The sequence below is a fragment of the Rhinoderma darwinii genome, chromosome 11, assembly GCF_050947455.1.
Source record: "Rhinoderma darwinii isolate aRhiDar2 chromosome 11, aRhiDar2.hap1, whole genome shotgun sequence".
NCBI classification, from domain to species: Eukaryota; Metazoa; Chordata; class Amphibia; order Anura; family Rhinodermatidae; genus Rhinoderma; species Rhinoderma darwinii.
The window spans coordinates 50,046,244-50,069,243 of NC_134697.1; the positions used below are offsets into that span (position 1 = coordinate 50,046,244).

At 39.2% G+C, this 23,000-nt stretch overlaps 1 protein-coding gene across 5 annotated transcripts in view; it reads right to left on the minus strand.

The window, feature by feature from the left end:
- PLCE1 (phospholipase C epsilon 1) overlaps positions 1–23,000 on the minus strand; it is a 218,087-nt gene that overhangs the window by 43,496 nt on the left and 151,591 nt on the right. For 4 of the 5 annotated variants that reach the window (XM_075841415.1, XM_075841419.1, XM_075841414.1 and 1 more), the window contains exons 6-10: positions 22,365–22,623; positions 20,780–20,988; positions 9,762–10,434; positions 1,193–1,375; positions 90–201 (exon numbers count right to left, since the gene is read on the minus strand). In XM_075841415.1, coding sequence (XP_075697530.1) covers positions 90–201; positions 1,193–1,375; positions 9,762–10,434; positions 20,780–20,988; positions 22,365–22,623 — 1,436 coding nt within the window. The remainder of the gene's footprint in view (positions 1–89; positions 202–1,192; positions 1,376–9,761; positions 10,435–20,779; positions 20,989–22,364; positions 22,624–23,000) is intronic. The other variant, XM_075841418.1, reaches the window with a different exon arrangement.

The window sequence follows — 23,000 nt, forward strand, 5'->3', positions numbered from 1 at the left end:
AAACTAATGTAAACTAATAATATAAAAATATAAACTGTCCTCGACAGGGTATTCAGCCTACAAAATAACCACAAATTCCGATTTCAGACCTTGCTCTTCCTGCTCATCAATTTCCGGTGGATCTGAACCACTCCTACTTTCTTTGCAGCTTTTACTTTTTCTTGTTGCCATCTCATCATCAGTAGCATCTCCACTTTCACCCTGGTAAAAGATTCAGAAATCATTCCTCCTAACGGAGTCCACACACTAAGTTTTAAATCTAATAAGTTAATAACAGCCTGAATATTTGCCCCACCCTTACCAAATCTGTGGAGGATAAAACACTGCCCTGGCCAGTTGAAAATTAAAGAAAATTAAAAATGTAAACTTCAATATGGGTCAAGTATATTGAGGGGGAATTTATCACCTTTTCTACACCAGTTTCCTCAAAAGTGTAAAAAATGAACGCAAAATATAGAGGAAATTTACGCCAGCTCCGGACTGGTGTAGGTTTCACTCATTGGCGTATGGATAGCCGAAGATGCAACAAATTTTTTAAGTGGTGTGCGACTCCTCATAAATTTGTTACAACTTACTCCAGCTTGTTTCCTATTAAGACTGGCGTATGAAACGCCAGTCTTAATAAATCTCCCCTATTACGTTTTAGTGATATCAGCCTGGAAGCAGATTCTAGAAAGTTCCTGAAGATGGATATCTTTGGACTCCATGGATATAGTGACTAGTGGATATCTAAATGTATTGTCAGATACTATTTTCTCTACACACAGGAGACGAAAAGTAAAAATATAGATAGATAGATAGATAGATAGATAGATAGATAGATAGGAGTTTCTGAAACAATGTAGGCTATATTCTTCAGAGAAGTGCCATTTACCTTACTATAATGTAAGTCATGACTTAGAACATGACATTAGTAATAGTCCAGTGAAGTTATTAATGTAATACCATTTTCACTGTATGCCATTTGCAGACATAGAGACATAATCAATATTGTGTTGCTATAGTAAATACGATTATAAATTGTAATCTTGAAAACTATTGACTGGGTTTAGTGTATGAGCAATAAACAAATATTATAGCCTATAAAAATAATTATTTGCTGCAATAATGAAAACATAAATGGAAGATTTGAAGAGAAACAGAGCACAGCAATGCAGCAATGCTAATAGGATGAAACCGCATAATGTTCTACCCTCATAAGTACTTTCTTCTTTTTCTTGGCTGCATTGATCCCCAGAGTATTGTTGCGCTGCACATTGGGTTTCTCAGTGCTTTTGGTTAGTGTTCCCGTGCTAGTATTTCTTGCACTCCAGCGTCTGCCTCCAAATAGCTCAATAGCTTGTGCCAATGTTGGTCCTTCATATCTGTTATCCTCCTAAATTTATGACATTGAAATAAAAATGTGCACAATATATTAGAAAATAACTTTCATGTCGGAGATAAACTCTGTTTATCTTACTGCATTCCCGTGTCTTCAGTATGTGGAAAAAACAACAAGGTTTTAATTCTCAGCATATCGTGTTCTTAGTAATCCTGTCACTGTCATTACTTCTTCCCCTATGTACTTCCTGACTGATAGAATGGGTAATTTACAAACAATTCTTCATGTTGATTAGGATATAGTAAAAACCATGATGGCCTCCATTACTACACGGCACTTTGAAGCATTTTTCCTATTTTGCGGTCATTTACTCATTCAGATGATTTTCAGAATTTCTCCTGCTGGCAGAAGGACAGACTCAAAAACAGAAGGCAAAATATAAATTATTGTGGCTCCCGTTCCAGTCTATCATCTAGTTATAGGCTGTATTACATATCCAAAGTCCCAAAAACAGAATATTGAGTGCTGTATACAGTGGACTACAACTTGCTGTTGGGATCTCATGGCAACTGCGTGGAATTTGAATCTGAAGTGCATAAGGGGTGTCGTTTTTAAAATGGGTTCACTTCTCGGGGGTTTCAACTATACTGGTACCTCTGGGGCTTCTGCATACATGACTTTGCACCAGAAAATCTAAAGTAGGCCAAATGGTGGTCCTTCCCTTCTGAGCCCTGCCGTGTGCCGTGGAATCCAAACTCTAAAACTAACTCTGGTGACTGATTCCTGAAGCTAAATTCCCTGATGCTATACCTAACTATGCTTTTTGACAGTACCCTGACAGATGACAGCCACATGTAGGGTATTGCCGTACCCAGGAGAACCCATATTACAATTTATGGGGTGTCTATCACCAGTGGCACATGCTGGGCAGAATATATCGGACGCTGTAATGGCATATATGTGTAGAAATTTGCAAATCTCAATCTGCACAATCTGACACAATACATGTGGGTTCAAAATGCTCTCTACACATCTAGATGAATGCCTGAAGGGGTGTAGTTTTTAAAATGGAGTCACTTCTTGGGGGTTTCAACTGTATGGATATCTCTGGAGCTCTGCAAATGCAACATGGCACCCGAAAACCAATTGAGCAAAATTTGGAATCCAAAGAACGCATAGTGCTCCCTCCCATCTGAGCCCTCCCAGAGGCCAAACGGCAGTTTATCATCACAGGAGATATTGCGCAACAAAATGAGCTACACCCATAAATTAATTCCTTGAGGGGTGTAGTTTCCAAAATGGGTTCCTTTTTGGGTTGTTTCCTATGTTTTGGCACCACAAGACAAGACCTCTTCAAACCTGACATGGTGCCTACAATATATTCTAATACAAAAGAGGCCCCAAAATCCACTAGGTGCTCCTTTGTTTCCGAGGCCTGTGTTTTAGTCCAGTAGCACATTAGGGGCACATGTTGGACATTTCTAAAAACCGCAGAATCTGCTCAATAAATATTTAGTTGTGCTTCTCTAGTAAAACTTTCTGTGTTACAGAATAAAATGAATTAAAATTTAAATTTCTGTAAGAAAAATTAAATGTGCAAATTTCACCTCCAGTTTTGCTTTAATCCCCTTGAAATGCCTAAAGGGTTGAGAAACTTTCTAAATACTGTTTTGAATACTTTGAGGTGCACAGTTTTTAAAATGGGGTGTTTTATTGGGGTTTATAATATATAGGCTCCTCAAAGCCACTTCAGAACTGAACTGGTACCTAAAAAAAGGCTTTTTAAAATTTCCTGAAAATTCTAAGCCTTGTTACGTCCTAGAAAAATAAAAGAATGTTCAAAAAAACTATGCCAACAAGTAGACATATGGGAAATGTTAATTAGTAACTATTTTGTGTGGTATAACCATCTGCCTTACAGATACATTTAAATGTAGAAAAATTATATTTTTTCAAAATTTTCTGTAAATTAAGCTTTTTTTCACAAATAAACACAATGCATCTACCAAATTTTAGCACTAACATAAAGTACAATGTGTCAAGAGAAAATCTCAGAATCGCTTGGATTAATAAAGGCATTCCAAAGTTATTACCACATAAAGTGCCAAATGTCAGATTTGAAAAATGGGCTCTAAACCAAGGACCAAACTAGGCTGCGTCATTAAGGGGCTAAGCAAAGTAGACATAATATATCATCGTGGTATATCCATGTTTTGGCTTTCATTCACATTTAATTTTAATTCAATCTACCTCAAATGCTAACCGGTTATTTGAGTTGATTATAATGATCAAAACAGTACAAAATATATCTACATGGTATAGTTATGTTACCATAAAAGTTAAGCTTTATATTAGTTTTCAATGAATTACCAATAAAAACAGGAAAAACGACAGAATGTCCTAGACATATGAACGACATGCTGGAAAGATGCATGACCATATTAAAAAAATGTAGCTCAAATATTGCTCATAAAATCTAAAAGGTTACTGTTTAACCTAAAAAAAAAAATCTAACAGCCCATGAAGCCTCTCTACAAACAATGTACATTTCACCACCGGATGTTTTTAAACTTTAGCGCTTTGTTATAAAATACCCTTTTTTGTCTATGTCGGAATTTTGCCAAGTTATCTTTATGGAGTCAGGAATATCTGTAGCCTAAATCGAAAAAATAACTACAAAATTGCTAGTAAAACATTTCTAAACAGTAAGATGCATATACTGTACCTTCAAGATATAACGTAATTGTAAAAAGCGGCAACTTACTATGTACACGTATTCAATTATGGTTAAAGAGTTGTGTCCACTATTATTCATTTGGTTACAGTGCCTTTTTAAAAGGGTTTTCTAGTTTGGGCAATCTTTTTCCTCTGCTTGTTACCCACTAATGTCAGTGGACATACTAGGTCCTCCAGACTAGAGCCACTCCAGTGGCTCATGAAAGGGGAGGTCCAAAAATTACCTCAAATTTACCTAACCGGGATGACTCAACCATAAAATCCTTTTAATGGGTTTTGGAGCAGGATTAAATATTTTGATATAATATATCAAGGTCAAACTTAAAGGGAATCTGTCATATAGGTTATGCTCCCCTCACTGATTTCAACGTACAGTCAGTTCTGTGCTAATGTGAAGTAGGTTTGGAGAACTTACAATCTAATCGATACAGTTCGACCAGCGCCCCCAGTAAAGAGTCCAATGTATGTATAAACTACTGCTCCCCCCACCTACTCTCAGCTGACTGACAGAATTGTCCCTATGCACAGAAATAACCTACGTTACAGGTTCTTTTTAAAGAGTAATCTTAGTCAGGTATAAAAACGCTAGAGCTCTTGTAGTGCTATAATATTCTGCATGGTATTTTACAGTAGTTGGTGTTAAGTTCACACTACCGTTAGTTTCAGTTGCATTCCGTTTGTCTCCGTTCAAAAGGTTTCTGTTTTTTTCACGGAAACAAAAGTTCTGCAGACTGCACCTAGCGAACGGAGACAAACGGACAGCAACTGAAACAAAAGAATTACCATTGAAATCAATGGTAATTCTAACGGAACCGTTGCTTTCTGATTAATGTTTCGATCCTCTCTTCCTCTGACGGAAGAGAGGTAAACATATATGAACGCTAGCGTGAACATAGCCTTATTCGGCAGGAACACAAAATGAACACAGGGCAAAGCACACCTCAGGGTAAATAAAAATTTAAAACTGTGTCCAACCTATGGATTGATAGAAGTGAAATTTAGTATAAGGCACCTATCACGTTCATTGCACTACACTTGAACTATACGCCTGAAAAAGCTCCTGATGTACATGTTAAACACAGGATGTGACATATACCCTTAGGGTATGTTCACACGATTAACAAAATACGTCTGAAAATACGGAGCTGTTTTCAAGGGAAAACAGCTCTTGAGTTTCAGAAGTTTTTTGAGCAACTCGCGTTTTTTCGCTGCGTTTTTTACGGCCGTTTTTGGAGCCGTTTTCAATAGTGTCTATGGAAAAACGGCTCCAAAAACGGCCCAAGAAGTGTCCTGCACTTCTTTTGATGAGCCGTCATTTTACGCACGTATTTTGACAGCAACGTGTAAAATGGCAGCTCGTCTGCACAGAACATCGTAAGACCCATTGCAAGCAATGGGCAGATGTTTGCCGACGTATTGGAGCCGTCTTTTCAGGCGTAATTCGAGGCGTAAAACGCCTCTATTACGTCTGAAAAGAGGTCGTGTGCACATACCCTAACAGTGACATCCGTCAGGACTATAATGGTATTCCTTAAACGAATACGTTATGAACTGGGGCCATGAGTGTACGACTCCATTTAACCCCTTCAGGACACAGCCTGTTTTGGCCTTGTGGACACAGATGATTTTTTTCAAATCTGACATGTGTCGCTTTATATTCTGAGATTGTTTTCTCGTGACATATTGTACTTTATGTTAGTCAAAAAATTTGGCCGATAAATTCAATATTTATTTGTGAAATACTTACAATTTTAGAGAAAATTTGCAAAAATTAGTATTTTCTTAAATTTAAATGTATCTACTTGTAAAACAGACAGTAATACCACACAAAATAGTTACTATGTCACATATCCCATATGTCTACTTTATATTTGCATATTTCTTTGAACGTCCTTTTATTTTTCTAGGACGTTACAAGGCTTTGAACTTTAACAGCAATTTCTCACATTTTCAAGAAAATTTCAAAAGGCTGTTTTTTCAGGGACCAGTTCTGATGTTAAGTGGCTTTGAGGGCCTTATATATAAGAAACTGCCCATAAATCACCCCATTTTTGAAAACTGCACCCCTCAAAGTATTCAAAACAGCATGTAATACATTTTTTTCTGTAACACAGAAGGTTTTACCCGAGAAACGCAACTCAAAATTTATTGCCCAGATTCTTCAGTTTTTAGAAATATCCCACATGTGGACCTAGTGCGGTAATGGACTGAAGCACCGGCCTCAGAAGCAAAGGAGTACATAGTGGATTTTGGGGCCTCCTTTTTTTAGGAATATATTTTAGGCACCATGTCAGGTTTGAAGAGGTCTTGTGGTGCCTAAACAGTCAAAACCACCCAAAAGTGACCCCATTTTGGAAACTACACTCCTCAAGGCGTTTTTCTAGGGGTATAGTTAGCATTTTGACCAACAGTTTTTTTGCAGAATGCAATGGAATTAGTCTGTGAAGATGAAAATCTACTTTTTCTTTCTGCTAAAACATCATTTTTCATCGTTATTTTTGATCACTCTTTATTTGATATCTTGGGAGGGATGATGACCAAAAAATAGAGATGCTGGCATAGTTTTTCGCTTATTTTTTTTGCGGTGTTCACCGGGAAAAATAACATAGTTTGATAATTTGGGTCAATACGAACATGGTGATACCAAATATGTGTACTTTTTTTTAACGTTTTCAAGTCTTTTATTATAGGAAAAAATATTTATTTTGACACTTTTCTAAAACATTTTTATTAACTTTTTTTTTATACTTTTTTTTTTTTTTTACCTTCACCACTGATTGCTGCTATAATACATTACACTACCTATAAGTATAATGCACTTCAACTGTCAGTGTGACGTCACAGTCACTATGACAGTAAGCCTATGAGGACCAGCCAGCGGCTGGTCCTCATAGTCTTGCATACATGGACCCAGAGGCAGACACAGACCCAGAGGCCGTTATCTGGCCGCTGCGATGTGCTACCAACCCCCTAAATGTGGCGATCGCAATCAATTGCTGCATTTAAGGGGTTAATTGCCAAAATCAGCTGTGATGAGCCGCTGATCGGCAACTCTGGAGTGTTACCTGTCAGGGACAGCTGACCTCCCGGTTCCCGACGCACACTGTCACCGACAGTTTGCATCGGGAACGATACAGTGATTTCCTTATAGGCTGGTCCTGATAGGCTTCCGTCCATGGCAGACACGGAGGTCATTGTTTGGCCTCCGGTTGCCATGCCAACCATCGGCAAACCCCTGGATTTCAGAGCGGGTTCTACCAATGTGCTAGAAGCCCCTAAAATTCGGCGATTGCAACCGATCGCCGAATTTAAGGGGTTAATTGCCGAAATTAGCAGCAAAGGACCGCTGGCCGGCAAGAGTAGTGTGTCAGCTGTCGGAGACAGCTAATCTCCCGGTTCCTGGTGCACACTGTCGCCGACAGTGTGCATCGGGAACGTCTCAGTAACTATACGTCCTCGTGTGGGAAGTAACCTCCCGCGACATATAGTTACTGAGTGGTGCGGCTAGGGGTTAGAGGATACCATTACAGTCTATAGGTGACAAAAGTCCGTATTAGGCATCCAATTAATGTATTAGTCACCCATAGACTATAACAGTTTCATTTTCCCCCCAGGATTCCGTTGTATTGAATAGCATAGTCTACTATGCTATTCCATACCACAAAAGCAAAAAAATATACCGGCTCCAAGGAGGCCAAAGGGACGCCCTTTTGGAGTCAGTCAGGCTAATCGAGCCCTATGTACAACGTTTAGCATGTAGCCCGGAGTCTTCCTGACATACAGACTAAATGTAGTGAATGAACGTGATGTGAAGGGGGCCTAAGAAGGTATTTACCACAAAACGCATGCGCCGAGTAAAGAGCAGGGGCGCGCCCGCGTTACAGATAGTACGGGGCAAGGCATGAACGCGCCTATTACGCTGCCTCGCCCCTGTCAATCAATGTAAGAAGGGAAGGAGGGGGGTTGATCTGGGGAGCGACATAAGAGCATTTAGGTGCAACGGTGACATCCTCGTTACAACTAAATTCTCATTAGCATAAACCTAATAAAACAAATTTCTCTACAAAGGAGGCAGTAAGAACAAATTAAAACTACACTCTAGAAACAGATTAGTCTCTTCTACAATACCCTGTTACTAGTTTAATATGGACATTCGGTGACAGACTCCCTTTAACAACTAGCTCTCTGAGCTTTTATTCTTTCTTCAGTGTGGTCAGTTTTAGCTTTTTATGTTTTTGTTTTTTTTCTTTGTTGTAATTGGAGACATAAAAGCAAATGAGAGATTAGTACCCACTCAGGACCCCTCGAAGCTGTACTCTGAGGGACCACAAATTATGATGGGGGAGCCCAAATAAAACTTTAAGCATATTTATGTTACTATTAGACAAATCAATATGATGTCAAGGTCTTTAAAAGTTCTAACTTCACCTCCAGTGAAACATAATATGTTCACATTGCCATTAGATCCACATGTATAGTACCTTTGTGTAGCCTGTCCCTTCAAATTTCAGCCACTTGTGCTGCAGACCCCTCCTATTGTTCCATACATGTTAGGCTATGTTCACACTTGCGTTATGGTTTCTCTTTATACAACAAATGCCATAGGGTCTGTCAAATGCCGTCGCTTTAGCTAGAAAAATAGCAACGCATGCAGCGCTACTCTTTAAGTTAAATCTGATGGTACTGCAGACGGAGGCTCTGATGGCAGTATGAACATAGCCTTATTCAGTCTACATGCCTGCTAGCTCAGATTATACTTGACTTTCCTCCCCCCTTCCTTCATACAATGCAGAGACTGCTTGCTTGAAACAGTGCTGATGCTGCTGTAATCACAGGCCTTTATTAGTTTGGAATTTGTCTCTATATACACACACAGTTTGCAAATCCCTGTTTGGGTGAGATATTCAAGTTATTCCATGATTATGTCCAGGGCTCACACTGCCTGGAGGTGAAGCCAGATAAGTGGCAAGGGAGTCTGACAAAATGGCCCAGTCTCTGGCACAACACAGAAGTTCAATACTCAATACTCAAAACTTAAACAGGAGGCATTAAAATAGAGAAGCTGAAAAGCTACAATACTAAGTTTAATCACAAACTGTTCCGCTATTAATTTACTGGTTAAAACAGGTGGTCATATAGGGTCATGCAAGCTAGCTTATGAAAATACATGATATTATGATTAATTATTATTCATTTAAAAAAAAGAATCAAAATTAAAAAGGGGTTGTCCACAACTGGACAACTCATGACCTATCCCCCAGATAGGTCATTAGTATATCAGTAGTGCGGGTCCGACACCCGGACCCCAAATCGATCAGCAGCTTTGGCTGCCTGTGGGCACCAGATGTCATTGCACAGTATGCAATGTACGAAGCCGGTAGCAGTTGGCTCCGTACATTGCATAGCCGCCGTGCTGCCGAACTGCAGCTCTGCTCCTATTTACTTGAATAGGAGCAGAGCTGCAATATTGCAGCTCGGCCGTTATTCCGTGGCTGGAGCCATCTGCATCCGGCATGGACCTCTGATGCCCGGAGGCAGCCGAAACGGCTGATCGGTGCGGGGTTGGTGTGTCGTACCCCCACCGATCATATACTGATGACCTACTTGGTAGATAGTTCATCAGTTGTCCGGTAGTGGACAACCCCTTTAAGACCATGCTACTATGTATGAAATAAACTCCGCATCAATGGAGAAAGCAATTTACCTGATAAAGACTAACATATTGTTTCCTCAGCCACTGCAGTCTCTGATCAGGAAAGTTATTTATCTTCCTTACAGCTTTGGTTAGCTCCAGCAATCCATTATATATTGTCTTAGCTGTGTATTTTGGTGCTACAAGATGCAACAATTTGTTCTCAGTAGTGTGAAGTCCAAAAAGCAGCGTGACACCATTTTCTTCCAGGTTCATGTTACAGAGTTTGTTTTGAACACACACAGTGTGCATATCAATGCCCGGATGTCCCATGTAAACAGCCTTCACGGAGAACAAGTCCAAGACGCCTTCTGCAAGTGCATTCATTCCAGCATTAGCAAGAAACTGAAATTTCATCTCTGCAGCGATACCCGGGGCACCCAATTTATTTTTAGTACTTGCAAGACAAGTCGTGGAAGGCTTTGTCCAAGTCAGAGTGCTATTATCTGGCTGAAGCTGGAGAAAACACCGAACGGAAATGTGCGTCTCCTGGTCATAGCGAATGAGAGTTACTCCTTGCTGAAGAAATTGGTAGACATCGGCTCTAATCGATAACACATACCAGGGAATAAGTTCTGTACCGTGGCTGAATGCCTTCTGCTGCTCCTCAGAGCCATGCAAATCATATTCCTTGGATTGCTCAAAAATATCACTTTCAGAATCTGATAAGTCTCCCATTATAAATCTATGGATAAGAAAAATAATTCCATTAAATCAACTGGCGCAGACACACTAATAAAACTAAGCAAAACAAGTTAACGAAAAGCATTAAATATTTTACATACTTTTAAGCTTGATAAATTATAAAAGTAATAAATTATTTCGATATTATTGCAATAAATCTATTGCACATTTATTCCTCTTTTGTAAGGCTGGGACTACACACAAATTCATCCCAGAACTTTATTAACTTTTTTTTTCATGATACTGTCACAATATGGCTGGGTTCAAACGTTGGGGTAGAAATGCGTTTTTTGCTAAAACGCAAAAGTTGCATCAAAATGGCGTGATTATGCTGTGGTTCGTGGCAAAAAAACGCATTTTGAATGACACTTGACAAATACTATCACAGCTGTTGTAATGAGAAGAAATGTGTGTGTAGCCCCTGCCTAACAAGCCAAAGCCAAGCCCCCCACCTGCTCTTGATAAAGCATATAAAACCTAAGCTAAAGGTAAAACAAGATGGAATAGTAGTCACAAAGCACACAATAGAAGGGTAGAAATCAGGAGAATATTTATAATGAGGACAAAGGATGTTAGTTTGGTACCACCATCCTCTTAATTGTTGCGTACCTCTAGTACAAATTGAGAACACATTATTTTAGTTTCATGTCAATCCACATAAACTGGGCTGTTTGCAGCACATTGTTGGTCCCACCTAGGTGACTGTTTTAAGGCCCATTTCATAGTGCAATAAATTTACACCTGGCAGTTAGAAAGGGGTTAAGATCATCCAGATTTGGTGTAAAAGGGTATCGCAGTCACTAACATATCACCTATCCACTGGAAACATGATAAATGTTAGATTTGCGGGAGTCCAACCAGGACACCCACCGATTGCTAGAACATGGGACCTCGGTGTCCCTCATCACCAAATGTAGAACTGTGGCAAGGAGGTGTCAGCCGAGCAAGCGTGCTTCCAATCCATTCAAATTTATTGGCATTACAGAAACAGCCGGAACACCAGTGTCCTCTGTTTTAGCAACTAGTGGAAGACCCCAACTGATCTAACATTTATCAACTATCCACTGGGTGAAGTAAAGGCCCTATATACAGTAAAATTCTCATTTCCAATAAATGGGATAATCGGGTGCTTGTTTCCAGCACAGAACTGCAATATTATATGGAATTTCACAAGAACTGAAGCAGAAGACTGAGCAGAGATAATTAGTTGGAAATTTCCTCTAATTAAAAAGTGAAAGGCTAGGAGTAAATGTTGTGTTAATTTTAGCCTTTCTTCCTGAAGGTTACCTGCGCTTGCAAATGAGCTTTGTGTATTTTTCAATAAAAAGTTCAATAATTGAAATTGATGATAATCTGTCAGGTGTCATTGATGCTTCCTTCAGCTTTAACTTTGCAAAATCTGTATTAGTAGCGGAAGCCTTGTTGTGCACTCCGTATTAGAGTGTGTATTTCATATTGGGCAATCATTTGTTCCTGAGGTGGGCTCTAGAGGTATTAGGGTAATAGCATATAGCAAATAGCAAAGTTACACATAGCAAAAAAATTTCTGCCGCGGATTTCAGCATTGCAAAAACAAAATAATAATTTCAATATCCACAGCATGCTCGGATTTCCACACAGATTTTTTTCCACATCCACATGTATTGTACTGTAAATTGCTGCAGGTGTTTTGCATAGAAAGTCTGTGGGAATTCCACCATGTCTGAATGTGATCTTAAGGTGTTATAGGGCAAGTCAGACTCACAGCCCATTCACAGGAGGACACTATCATGCACTCAAAATGCTAAGTAGACAAACATATTAAGGCCGCATTCAGATTAGGCTACGTTCACAAGTAGCAGAATTGCTGCAGAATTACGGAAGTGAATGCATCCGTAATTCCAGACTATAATTACGGTCCGCAATGACAGATGATTTTTATGGTCGTGTGCACGGGGTCTCATTCTTGATTCTAGCAGGCCAAATTAGTCCCCACCATATTTCATGTACAGATCTGGCAGGGCGAAACATTAATGACCGCTGACTATGATCATGCTACAATATCAGGGCTCTATAGACATGTGCTGGATTGTTTCTGGTTATGCAATCTTCTGTAAGCTGTGTTTGACCTTGTTCATGCCATTGTTCCTCTTTAATGTTTTCGCTGCTATATACCAGTTCATGACACCTCTCTATACTAAAAAAATTTCTGCCTACTTATTAATAAATTGTGTTACCGTAAATGAAAAATCTTTGGCTAAAAATACTCCTTAAAAATGCAAAGAATTTTTTTATGCTCAAAAATATTAAGTGCAACCCCTGATCTAGAGACACACGCAGCCATTTTATATAAGTAAATACATGGACAATGAAGTACCGTAGTTGTTCATTATTATTCTACCATTAGTCCTATTCCCTTAGTCCATGAATGTGTCCTCTTCGTTGCTCCAGCACAAGTAAGTCATGTAACCCTGTTGCTAACTGAATGCTAGCGGCCACATGAGATGTGTGTAGATAAGGGGGGGGGGGGGTCAACGAACGCCATGTTTAGCCCTTTTCAGTTAACCTCTGGATGAATTACATGGGACTAATCCGTGGGCTATACCATTCTACTGTGACAGGGGCCTCATGCGCTATAAGAAATGTATGTGAGCAGAAATTCTAATACACATACACTAATAACACTGTATGATTTCCTAATCTATGAATAAATAAAACATAACTGCTTGCATTCAACACCAGTCAAACATTTATTTGGGCTGAGATTGAGAACCAACTCAGCATATCCGAAAGTGCTACAAGTCATTAGGGATTAAGAACTTTTTATTATAGTGCTTGAATACACCACCAACTGCTGTCACAAAGAGAGGTGAAAAAATTGGTTCCTCAGCTTGTGAAGCATTGATGTGTCCATTATCTTAAGGACTGCAGGAGATGGAATATTTCTTCCTCATCTAGCTCCTTGTATATATAGAGGAGCATATTTATTGTCTGCCACTGCCCGCACATTCCCCTTCTCCCATGACAGCAGTAGGGTAATAAATTATTTATTAGTTTATTAATTAAAAGTATAGGACCCTTTAATCAAACACTAAATCTAGAAATTAATAAGAAAAGTAAAAAGAAGAAATATTGCCAAAGTGCTTGTCTGCTTGCCCCTAAAAATTTAGAAACCTTGCATAGAACACACGTGTTAATTTCCTCCTGATCCCTTTATTTTTCTGATAATATACATCCGGGGGGAGGGGGGGAGGCTTATAATGCCTTACAGCCAGAGGCAGATGTGATCTGATGTTTTTAAGCAGGAAGGGAGAATGGCTTAGCTCCTTGGACACCTATAGAAGAATTCTTTATATATTTGTCAGTTGCTTATACACAACGTCTGTCCATATGCTCCATAAGGGAATATGGACGTCATAGACGTCCCTGCTCTGGAGCCCCCCCTCCCCATGAGCAAGAATCAAGAGACACTCTGAATAAGTGTCAAGTAATACCACATTTCCCCTTCAGCCACTGGTCATGTGTGACTTGCCACGGCTTCTCTCGGCAAAATCAGCCAGCTTCCATATAAAAGGGGTTGTCTGTGATGAGAGAACCCCATTAAATTAGAATAGGATCAAAGAGGGGAGGATTTTTTTGGGATTTTGTACTTTATATATTGAGTGTTCCTTTAATGGTAGGATGAAAAACACATTTATTTATTTATTTTTACCAAGGATTATAATCAATACTGTATTTAAACAAGCAAATTGGGATCTGAACTTTAAACATCACAATGCTGTTTAGTATTTACGTTGCCATTCTTTATATAGTAGTCACTTTGCAACGCTACATCTTGTAAATGATTACATAGAAAACAAGTTTCATAAGTGAGTACAGCATGAACAACTAGTTCATCGACACTAAAGTGATAAAAGATTCTAGAAAAATTGCTCAAACAAGAACATCTATATATACTGTATATATATATATATATATTCAAACACAAGTCATGCATTGAATCAGAATTTCATGTCAATTTTCCAGTACATCTTGATCTCAAATAAAAAACAAAAAGCGAATATCAGCAAATGCAAAAGCTTAACTTACAGAACTCTGTTTGACTCATGGCTTTTATTTGAGCTATGAATGAAAACCAAATATGGACAAACTTGTTAGGGGTCATATTTCACTAAATGAAAAATAACAAGTTACTGCTTAGAATTTTTTTCTACATGGCTTCAAGATACAGCCAGTTGTCAATGAAAGACGCACCGTGCTAAGTATTGCTATTGAACATCCAGCCTGAAACCAAATTATAGAAAATATTGCTGCTGAATAGAAGTTGTGGTGGACGTCAAAGATATCAAATAAAACATAGCAACAGTTACACAACCTGTGCGCAGAAATATAGCGGAAAATTAATGTGTTTTAAGTGGTAATACAAAGAGAACTGAAGCGAAAATAAGATGTCAACTGGGAACAAAATGGATTAAATCTATTAGATTAGTTTTCATGAATATACTATCTGAAGACGTCCACAGAAGATTCCTAAAAACGTAAACGGACAGAATATATTACCTTTTTTTAATAAAGATATAATAGCATTAACAGGATAGGTTATCCAAATGAAGACAGAATTACACAGTAAAATCCAGTACAAATGCCAAACTTAAATAACCATTGTAAGCAGAAAAGTGTAAGTGAATGCATTATAAATGAGTAAAATAAAAATAAAAATGGAGGCCTTGAGGTTGGAATGTGTGGAAGGTGAGATCCTAAGATTGTAGTCAATCAGCCTAAAGCAGAGCATTAAGGAAACGAGACCAAGGTTTCCAGAAAGAATTTGCAGATTTCCATTCTTCCTCGACTCTGAAGTTGATTAAGTCACATGACAACATTTTGGGGTTCTTGTAGTCCCCATATATGGGGAAGGGGGATTGTTTAGCTGCCATTAATATGGTGGGACAATATTACACCATTTATTCATTTGTAAAAAAATATTTTCATTAGGGTTAAATGTGTTTTATTTAATGCTACATACATTTTTAACCCTCTATTGTGCAGACTTTGTAGAGTGCTTATTACTGTAACAAAGATAAGTAAAATGGGTCCCTAATCTTGGAATGCCAGTCCACTTGCAGGGGTATTCCCATCTTACAGTAGAATACTATAATATATTGCTGGGATATGCCATATTTACATAAGGAAAGGGAGCAAATAGATCAGGAAAGGGGAGGTAATACACTAAAAATGATGTCATTAGAAATTCTGACCTTTGGGCCACCTATCGCAAAAATGAAGGAACAGAGGTCCATTCAACATTTCTTCAGAACAGTGATGTTTCCAGTCACTTGTACAGGGAACAGCAACACAGCTCCACTCAACACAGTGGGTGGCTGGGAGCAGCGCTGTGCAAGGAAAACAAGTGATTGAGCCGTAGCACTTATTCAGCGCTGTGGCCACTTCTTTTTTTAAGAAGTGATGCCATAATTTAGCCAAATGCCATTTGGACCACATTACATTAACTTGCTCAATGTCCACCTCATAACAGATTACTTACGAGCTAAAGAAAGTTACTGATGTAGGCCACTCAATTAGGATAAAGATCAGACCTAGGTAACCTGTAGGTCAAATGTATTACATTTTCATATAATAGTATATATCAATCAATACTGGAGTTTCAACCCCTACAAAAAAAACAACTAAAAATGTAGTGGTTTTGTTGCCTAAGAGAGTGCCTTTAAAAGTTATATTGTATATAAATTCACAAAAGATAACGCTATAATATACCATATAAACAATATATGCACATACACAAAACAAACAAAAATGCATTTAAACATCAAAGGAAGGCAAAAACTTGGACCACGACATTGGTATTGGCACCATTTCATAACACCTCATCCAGACGTTTTTAATAATATTAAGTAACTTACTCAGCAAAACAAATTATTCCACTAAAATGAGATTTACCACTGCAGGTAAATGAAATAAGCAGACTTGTACAGGAAACTACAGGATTATTTCACAAATGAAAATAAATCACTTCCCAATATTCTCAGTAACAAAGGTCTTTCGCGGTCCTTAAAAACGTCATTAACCATTAGCATGAAATACAAAATGAATTGGCCAAGGCGAGCTATTTTCTCCATATTGAGCATTGAGAGATGGTAGTTCAGTACTTGCACTCATTCTCGAAAACATTATCATCTAGTAACTGAAATGAATTCTGCATATTTTGAAGACAAACTATGCTGGCTTCTGGACTTTGCATGCATAAGCTCACCATAAAGAAGACATACAGTGCTGTGCAAAAGTATTTGTCCCTCACCAGATTTCTTCTATTTTTGCCAATTTGTCACATTTAAATGTATTTGATCATCCAACTAAACAACACGAGTAAACACAAAATGCAGGTTTAAAGTGATAATTCCATTTAATGTGGATACATATTTATTTAATAGATATGTCACCCGGATGAAAAAGTTATTCTCCCCCTAAGGCTCAATGCACACGATGTGTACTACGTGGGGTTTTGCTGCACGTATTTGCGTGCAGTAAATCCGCAGCGTCATACAGTATCAGCAAAGTAAAGGAGATTTCAGGAAATCTCATGTACACACTGTGGTTTTTTCTGCATGCAAATTGACCTGTGGTGCGTATTTTACATTCCGCAGCATGTCAATTTATCTTACAATTCACAAGCGGAAACGCATCTGTCTAGATGTAAGGAAAAACGCACCAAAACCCGCAGCATGAAAACGCACCGATTTACGCATCGAAATGTAAAAGCCGCACTGAAAACCGCACGATTGCATGCGGTTTTTACCTGCAAATTTCTTGCGGTTTTGAGGTGTATATCCCACAGCAAAATCCGCAACGTGTGCATGTAGCTTAAACCTAATAACTGGTTGTGCCACCCTTGGCAGTAGCAAATACAATCAAATGTGTTAGGAAGTAGGGTGGGGTATTTATACCTGGCCTCCTCCGCCTTTCTTTGCGTGTAAATTTTCTCCTTTTTTTTTAGGTGTTGTGATCAAGCTCTCACTTACCCTTTGCCCTAGACTTCTGGACTTCTTGGAAACTGACCTCGACTTGTCTCTCGTTAAGCTCTTGTTTACTGATTTTGAATATCTGCTCCCGGCTGGCTCTGACCTCTGCTGTACCTGATTTCCACTAGCTCTTTTTGCACTTTCTGTTTACCCTCTGGCTGTCTGGTTACCTGTTTAGGTATAGCCTGCATTGCACCCCTTATCCAACACTGAACTCTGTTAGAACAACCTGGGTTCTGTTCAGCAAAAAACCATCCCGCCTTGCGGCGGGCTCTGGCGTATACCTCAGAGTAGCCTTAGATTCTGTCGATTAGAGTTGTCACGGCTTTGGGGTTGCGGTTTTATTGGCACGCTTACTCCCGACAGTCTCCAGCAGCCATTTGGGAATTGCGCAACCAGTGATTCCATAACACGTTTGTGATAACTTGTGATGAGTATTTTACATTGCTGTGGAGGAAATATGTCCCACTCTTTGCAGAATGGTTTTACATCTACTATATTGGAGGGTTTTCGAGCATGAACTGACTGTTTACGGTAATGCCACAGCATCTCAATGGGATAAGTCAGGACTTTGACTTTGCACTCCAGAAACTTAATTTGTTTTGTTTTTTCAGAAGTGGACTTGCTTGTGGATTTCGAGTCATTATCCTGCTGTGTAAAGCAACTGCGCTTGAGCTTTAGGCGGACATTCTCCTTCAGGATTTTCTGATAAAGTGCAGAATTCATAGCTATGACAAGTTGTCCAGGTCCTGCAGAAGCAAAGTAGCCCCAGAACATCACACTACAACCACCATGTTTGACTGTTGGTATGATGTTCTTATGGTAAATTGGTGATTTTAGCTTTACGTCACATTTAACGAAATCCATGTCTTTCAAAAATTTTCACGTTTGACTCATTAGTTCACAGAATTGTATCCAAAAAGTCTTGGGTGTTATCTAGATGTTTTTTTGGCAAATGTGAGACAGGCCTTTGTGTTCTTTTTGTTCAGCAGTGGTTTGCTCCTTGCAACTCTCCAATGGATGCCATTTTTGCCCAGTGTCTTTCTTATGGTGGAATCGTGTACATTGACCATAACTGAGGCAAGTGAGGCATGCAGCTATTTTGATGTTTGTCTGGGTTCTTTTGTGATCTCCCTAGAGTCCCAGAGCCTTAACAATGGCTTTGTAACCCTTTCCAGACTGGTAGATTTCATAGACTGTTTGCCATCTGTATTTGAATCTCTTGATAAAGTGGCATTGTGTGCTGCTTTTTGATACCTTCTAGCCTGTTTGACATTGCCAGAGAGGTTCTATTTAAAGAGGCTCTGTCACCAGATTTTGCAAACCCTATCTGCTATTGCAGCAGATAGGCGCTGCAATGTAGATTACAGTAACGTTTTTATTTTTAAAAAACGAGCATTTTTGGCCAAGTTATGACCATTTTTGTATTTATGCAAATGAGGCTTGCAAAAGTCCAAGTGGGCGTGTTTAAAGTAAAAGTCCAAGTGGGCGTGTATTATGTGCGTACATCAGGGCGTTTTTACTACTTTTACTAGTTGGGCGTTCTGACGAGAAGTATCATCCACTTCTCTTCAGAACGCCCAGCTTCTGGCAGTGCAGACACAGCCGTGTTCTCGAGAGATCACGCTGTGTCGTCACTCACAGGTCCTGCATCGTGTCGGCCACATCGGCACCAGAGGCTACAGTTGATTCTGCAGCAGCATCGGCGTTTGCAGGTAAGACGATGTAGCTACTTACCTGCAAACGCTGATGCTGCTGCAGAATCAACTGTAGCCTCTGGTGCCGACACGATGCAGGACCTGTGAGTGACGACACAGCATGATCTCTCGAGAACACGGCTGTGTCTGCACTGCCAGAAGCTGGGCGTTCTGAAGAGAAGTGGATGATACTTCTCGTCAGAACGCCCAGCTAGTAAAAGTAGTAAAAACGCCCCGATGTACGCACATAATACACGCCCACTTGGACTTTTACTTTAAACACGCCCACTTGGACTTTTGCAAGCCTCATTTGCATAAATACAAAAATGGTCATAACTTGGCCAAAAATGCTAGTTTTTTAAAAATAAAAACGTTACTGTAATCTACATTGCAGCGCCTATCTGCTGCAATAGCAGATAGGGGTTGCAAAATCTGGTGACAGAGCCTCTTTAAGTGATGTTTAGATTCAACAAGTCTGGCAGTAATCATGCCAGTGTGACAAATATGCAAAAATTAAAGAAAATGGGAAGGGGGTAAATACTCTTCCACAGCACTGTAAGTATTTTTTAAAAACAGACATTTCGGGAAAGCGGACTGGTCCTCTTGAAGAAAAAAATTCACCCAAACAGTGAAATATGCAATGTTAGCCGTTCAGCAGTGTGTCTTTCTTTCCAAGAATTCACAAAGCTAAGATCAGCAGGGGTCTCTTCTCCCTAGATGCGTTTGCTGCAGTTGCTTTATTTGTGAAATAAGTGAAAATTATTATAACCAAAGCTGTTTTTAATTAGAAAAAAATTCTGCCCAATAACGAGCGCCGATTGACAATAACAGCATGTTGATTGGCGCTTATTTACATGGAGCAATGATCAGGGGTATGTGGATGAACAATCGTTAATACGAGCTTTCGTTCCCATATATTTGCATATTGCCGGCAGCACATCCTCTATTTATACAGGGAGATGTGCTGCCGAAAAACTACCATTACTATCACAACATAAAAGATGCGATCAGTTGACTTGTTCTTCGTCTGATCCCTACAGTGTCTACACGGTTCAATAATTGGGAATGTGCGTTCGTTCATACGATCGCTCGTTCGCCAAATCATCGGTCCGTGTAAAAGGGCCTTAAGAGTTTTTATACATCAACCTTGATTCCTGTGGCTAACTCTACAGGGTCCAGTGATCTGGCAGATAGCTATTTATTTTTTAGCAAAAAGCAAGGCTGAGTCGTTTCACTTCCTAATAAGCAAAATAGACAAGCCTAAGATTGCAGAAAAACCGTAGGTACGTTTCAAGAAGAAAAAAAATCCCGCCTAAAGCTAAGTGTTCTTATTCGCGTAGAGCATTACTTTAAATTGCAGGATACAAAGTAAAAAACGTAAGAAATAATAAAACACATCAGAAATAGCTCCCCAAACGTGCCATAGCAAAGGCCCATGTGCATTGTATTAGCGCAACAATTTTTTGCATTGTTCAAAGCTCTAGAAATGTAAGGCAGAATTCTTGAAGTTCCTCTATCAAAGTATCTGGATCGTTTTAAAGGGTCTGCTATGGGTTGCCAAACATTAATAATAGAGATCAACAATACATCTATGATTTTAAATGAGTAGGAATAAAAATAAAGTTATTATACTCACTGAAATCTGTTTTTATCCATGACTGAGTTTTTTCTAACAGTGCTGTTTTCACTACCGTTGTCTTCACCTTCCTCAGATTCCAGGCTGCGGTTGCAGCTACGAATGGTCTGCATGATATTGTTGACTGTCGATTCTTTTTCGGTATTGTTCAAACCATCTTTCCCTATTCGCTGGATAAAGTTGTCTTGTCCATTGTAGTCAGACACAAACTACAAAATATATGAATGATTTTATGTTATATTATTCCTTGTTCTGACTAAAGAAAGATTGATTTTATGTACATTAACACTGCATACAAGGGGGTTTAGAAAACTCTCGGCAACTACCCTAATAGGACAATCTAAGCTAATACAGGGGGATCCCTCATTTAGACTGCCCCTTCCATTAGCTAAAGCGAAGTGCTGTGTCTAGCTCTACTCATTTCTGAAAGGCCACAAGCAACCACTGAAAAATGCTAGATCAGTGGAAGTCTGACCGCTCGGACCCCCACCGCCAGAACAGGGGACACCGGGTCCCTGTTTCCCTGCCAGCCACAAGACAGCGGCTAAGAGAAGTTTGAATACAGTGGCAGCAGTGCATGTGCTCAGCTGTTTCCATCAGCCTTATAGACTTTGAATGGAGCGGCACCGTGCATGCCCAGCCTCTGCTCCATTCAAACTCATCCTAGCCACCGTCTTGTGGCTAGGGAGGATGGGGGATCGGTGGGGGTCCCGGTGGTCGGACCCTCACTGAACTAGCATATTTCACCTATTCAGTGAATAAAGAAATGGAGAATGAGGCAGCACAACAAAATATGTGAAATAGCGATCCTTTTTAATTGCAAATGCTACGTTTTGAGCTCAGTGTGAGTCTTCTTGAGAACTACTCACACGGAGCTGAAACGTTGCATTTGGAATTAAACAGGATCACTATTTCACTTATTTGGTTGTGCTCCATTTCTTTTGTCCAGTGTTGCTGATCTTTGTCTATCTATTCAGTGGATAGCTGAAAAACGCCACAGACTGGAAAACACCTTTAAGAATTATTTATGTGCAATACCTTAGTACATCCGATGTCCTTAAGTAATTCCATTTACATTATTTTTATATCTACAAAACACCAACAACTAAAAAGTATTTTCTATGTTACAGTTTATCTCCGTCATAAATTCAAAGGAATACCAAAGTCCCATTTGTTCTAAAGGAGTTGTCCCTTGCTGTCCCCATTAGACCCCACAATATAAGCAAAGTAAGAGCAGTTGCGACTATATTACATGGTCACCCATTCATTTGAACTTTCTCTGCAATCTATATTATTGTATTCATTGAAGAATCTCCTTCAATATGGCACATCGAATCAGTTTGATTTAACATCTATCACTAATCAATTTGATCAACAGTCCTGTGGATAAAGCCACCACTACTCAGAGATACCAGAGCGGAGAAGAAATCAAGCTTTATACCCACTTTGTATATTGTAAAATTCTCTATTTAGCAAATTACTCAATGATCCAACTCCATGTCAAGGATCACAAATAGGTTTGCAATAGAGTAAGGGGAAAAAAAAGTAAATACAAATTATCAGTATATATGACTGCCGCAGTTACCTCCAGTGTTTCATTTTGAGAATTGTAGCGAGGACACAGTTTTATTAGACTTGAGGTTCCATCAAGAACTTCACACAGTTCTTTTAAAAAGACTCCACAGAAAGGAACAACCTTGCAGCCCGGAATATTTACGGCTCTATTCACAACTTTTCTATACTCTGAGGAAAATTCGTGCTGAGCCATCGCATCTTTCAAGCTTCTCATCGTTTCTATGTCACTTTGATCCATAAATTGCCACATTTTCAACACTTTCCGTGACCTAAGACGAAACAAATTTAAAAATGTGACTTTAGCCAACAAGTAGCGTACCACCTACCCTGCCACATTTCTTGCTACAGTATGTTTTCTACTGCTGTAAAAGTCATGTGTTTAGTTGACTGCAAAGAACAATTCAGGTTTCAGATACTAAGATGTCTTAACACTTTGTGGAGTATGTTTCATGTTAATATTTAAGGCTTAGAGAAATGATATGTCGTGCAGAAGTGTGCTGTTTAGACCAGCAAACTCTAAACGCCACCTTCAATGTTTTCCATTCTTTCAGCTACTTCACTGGCATAAGAATTTACTTTAACTATACTTAATATTTTAACAGATTAAACATGACGGCTTTAAGCATGTAAACATTACGACCTCTTC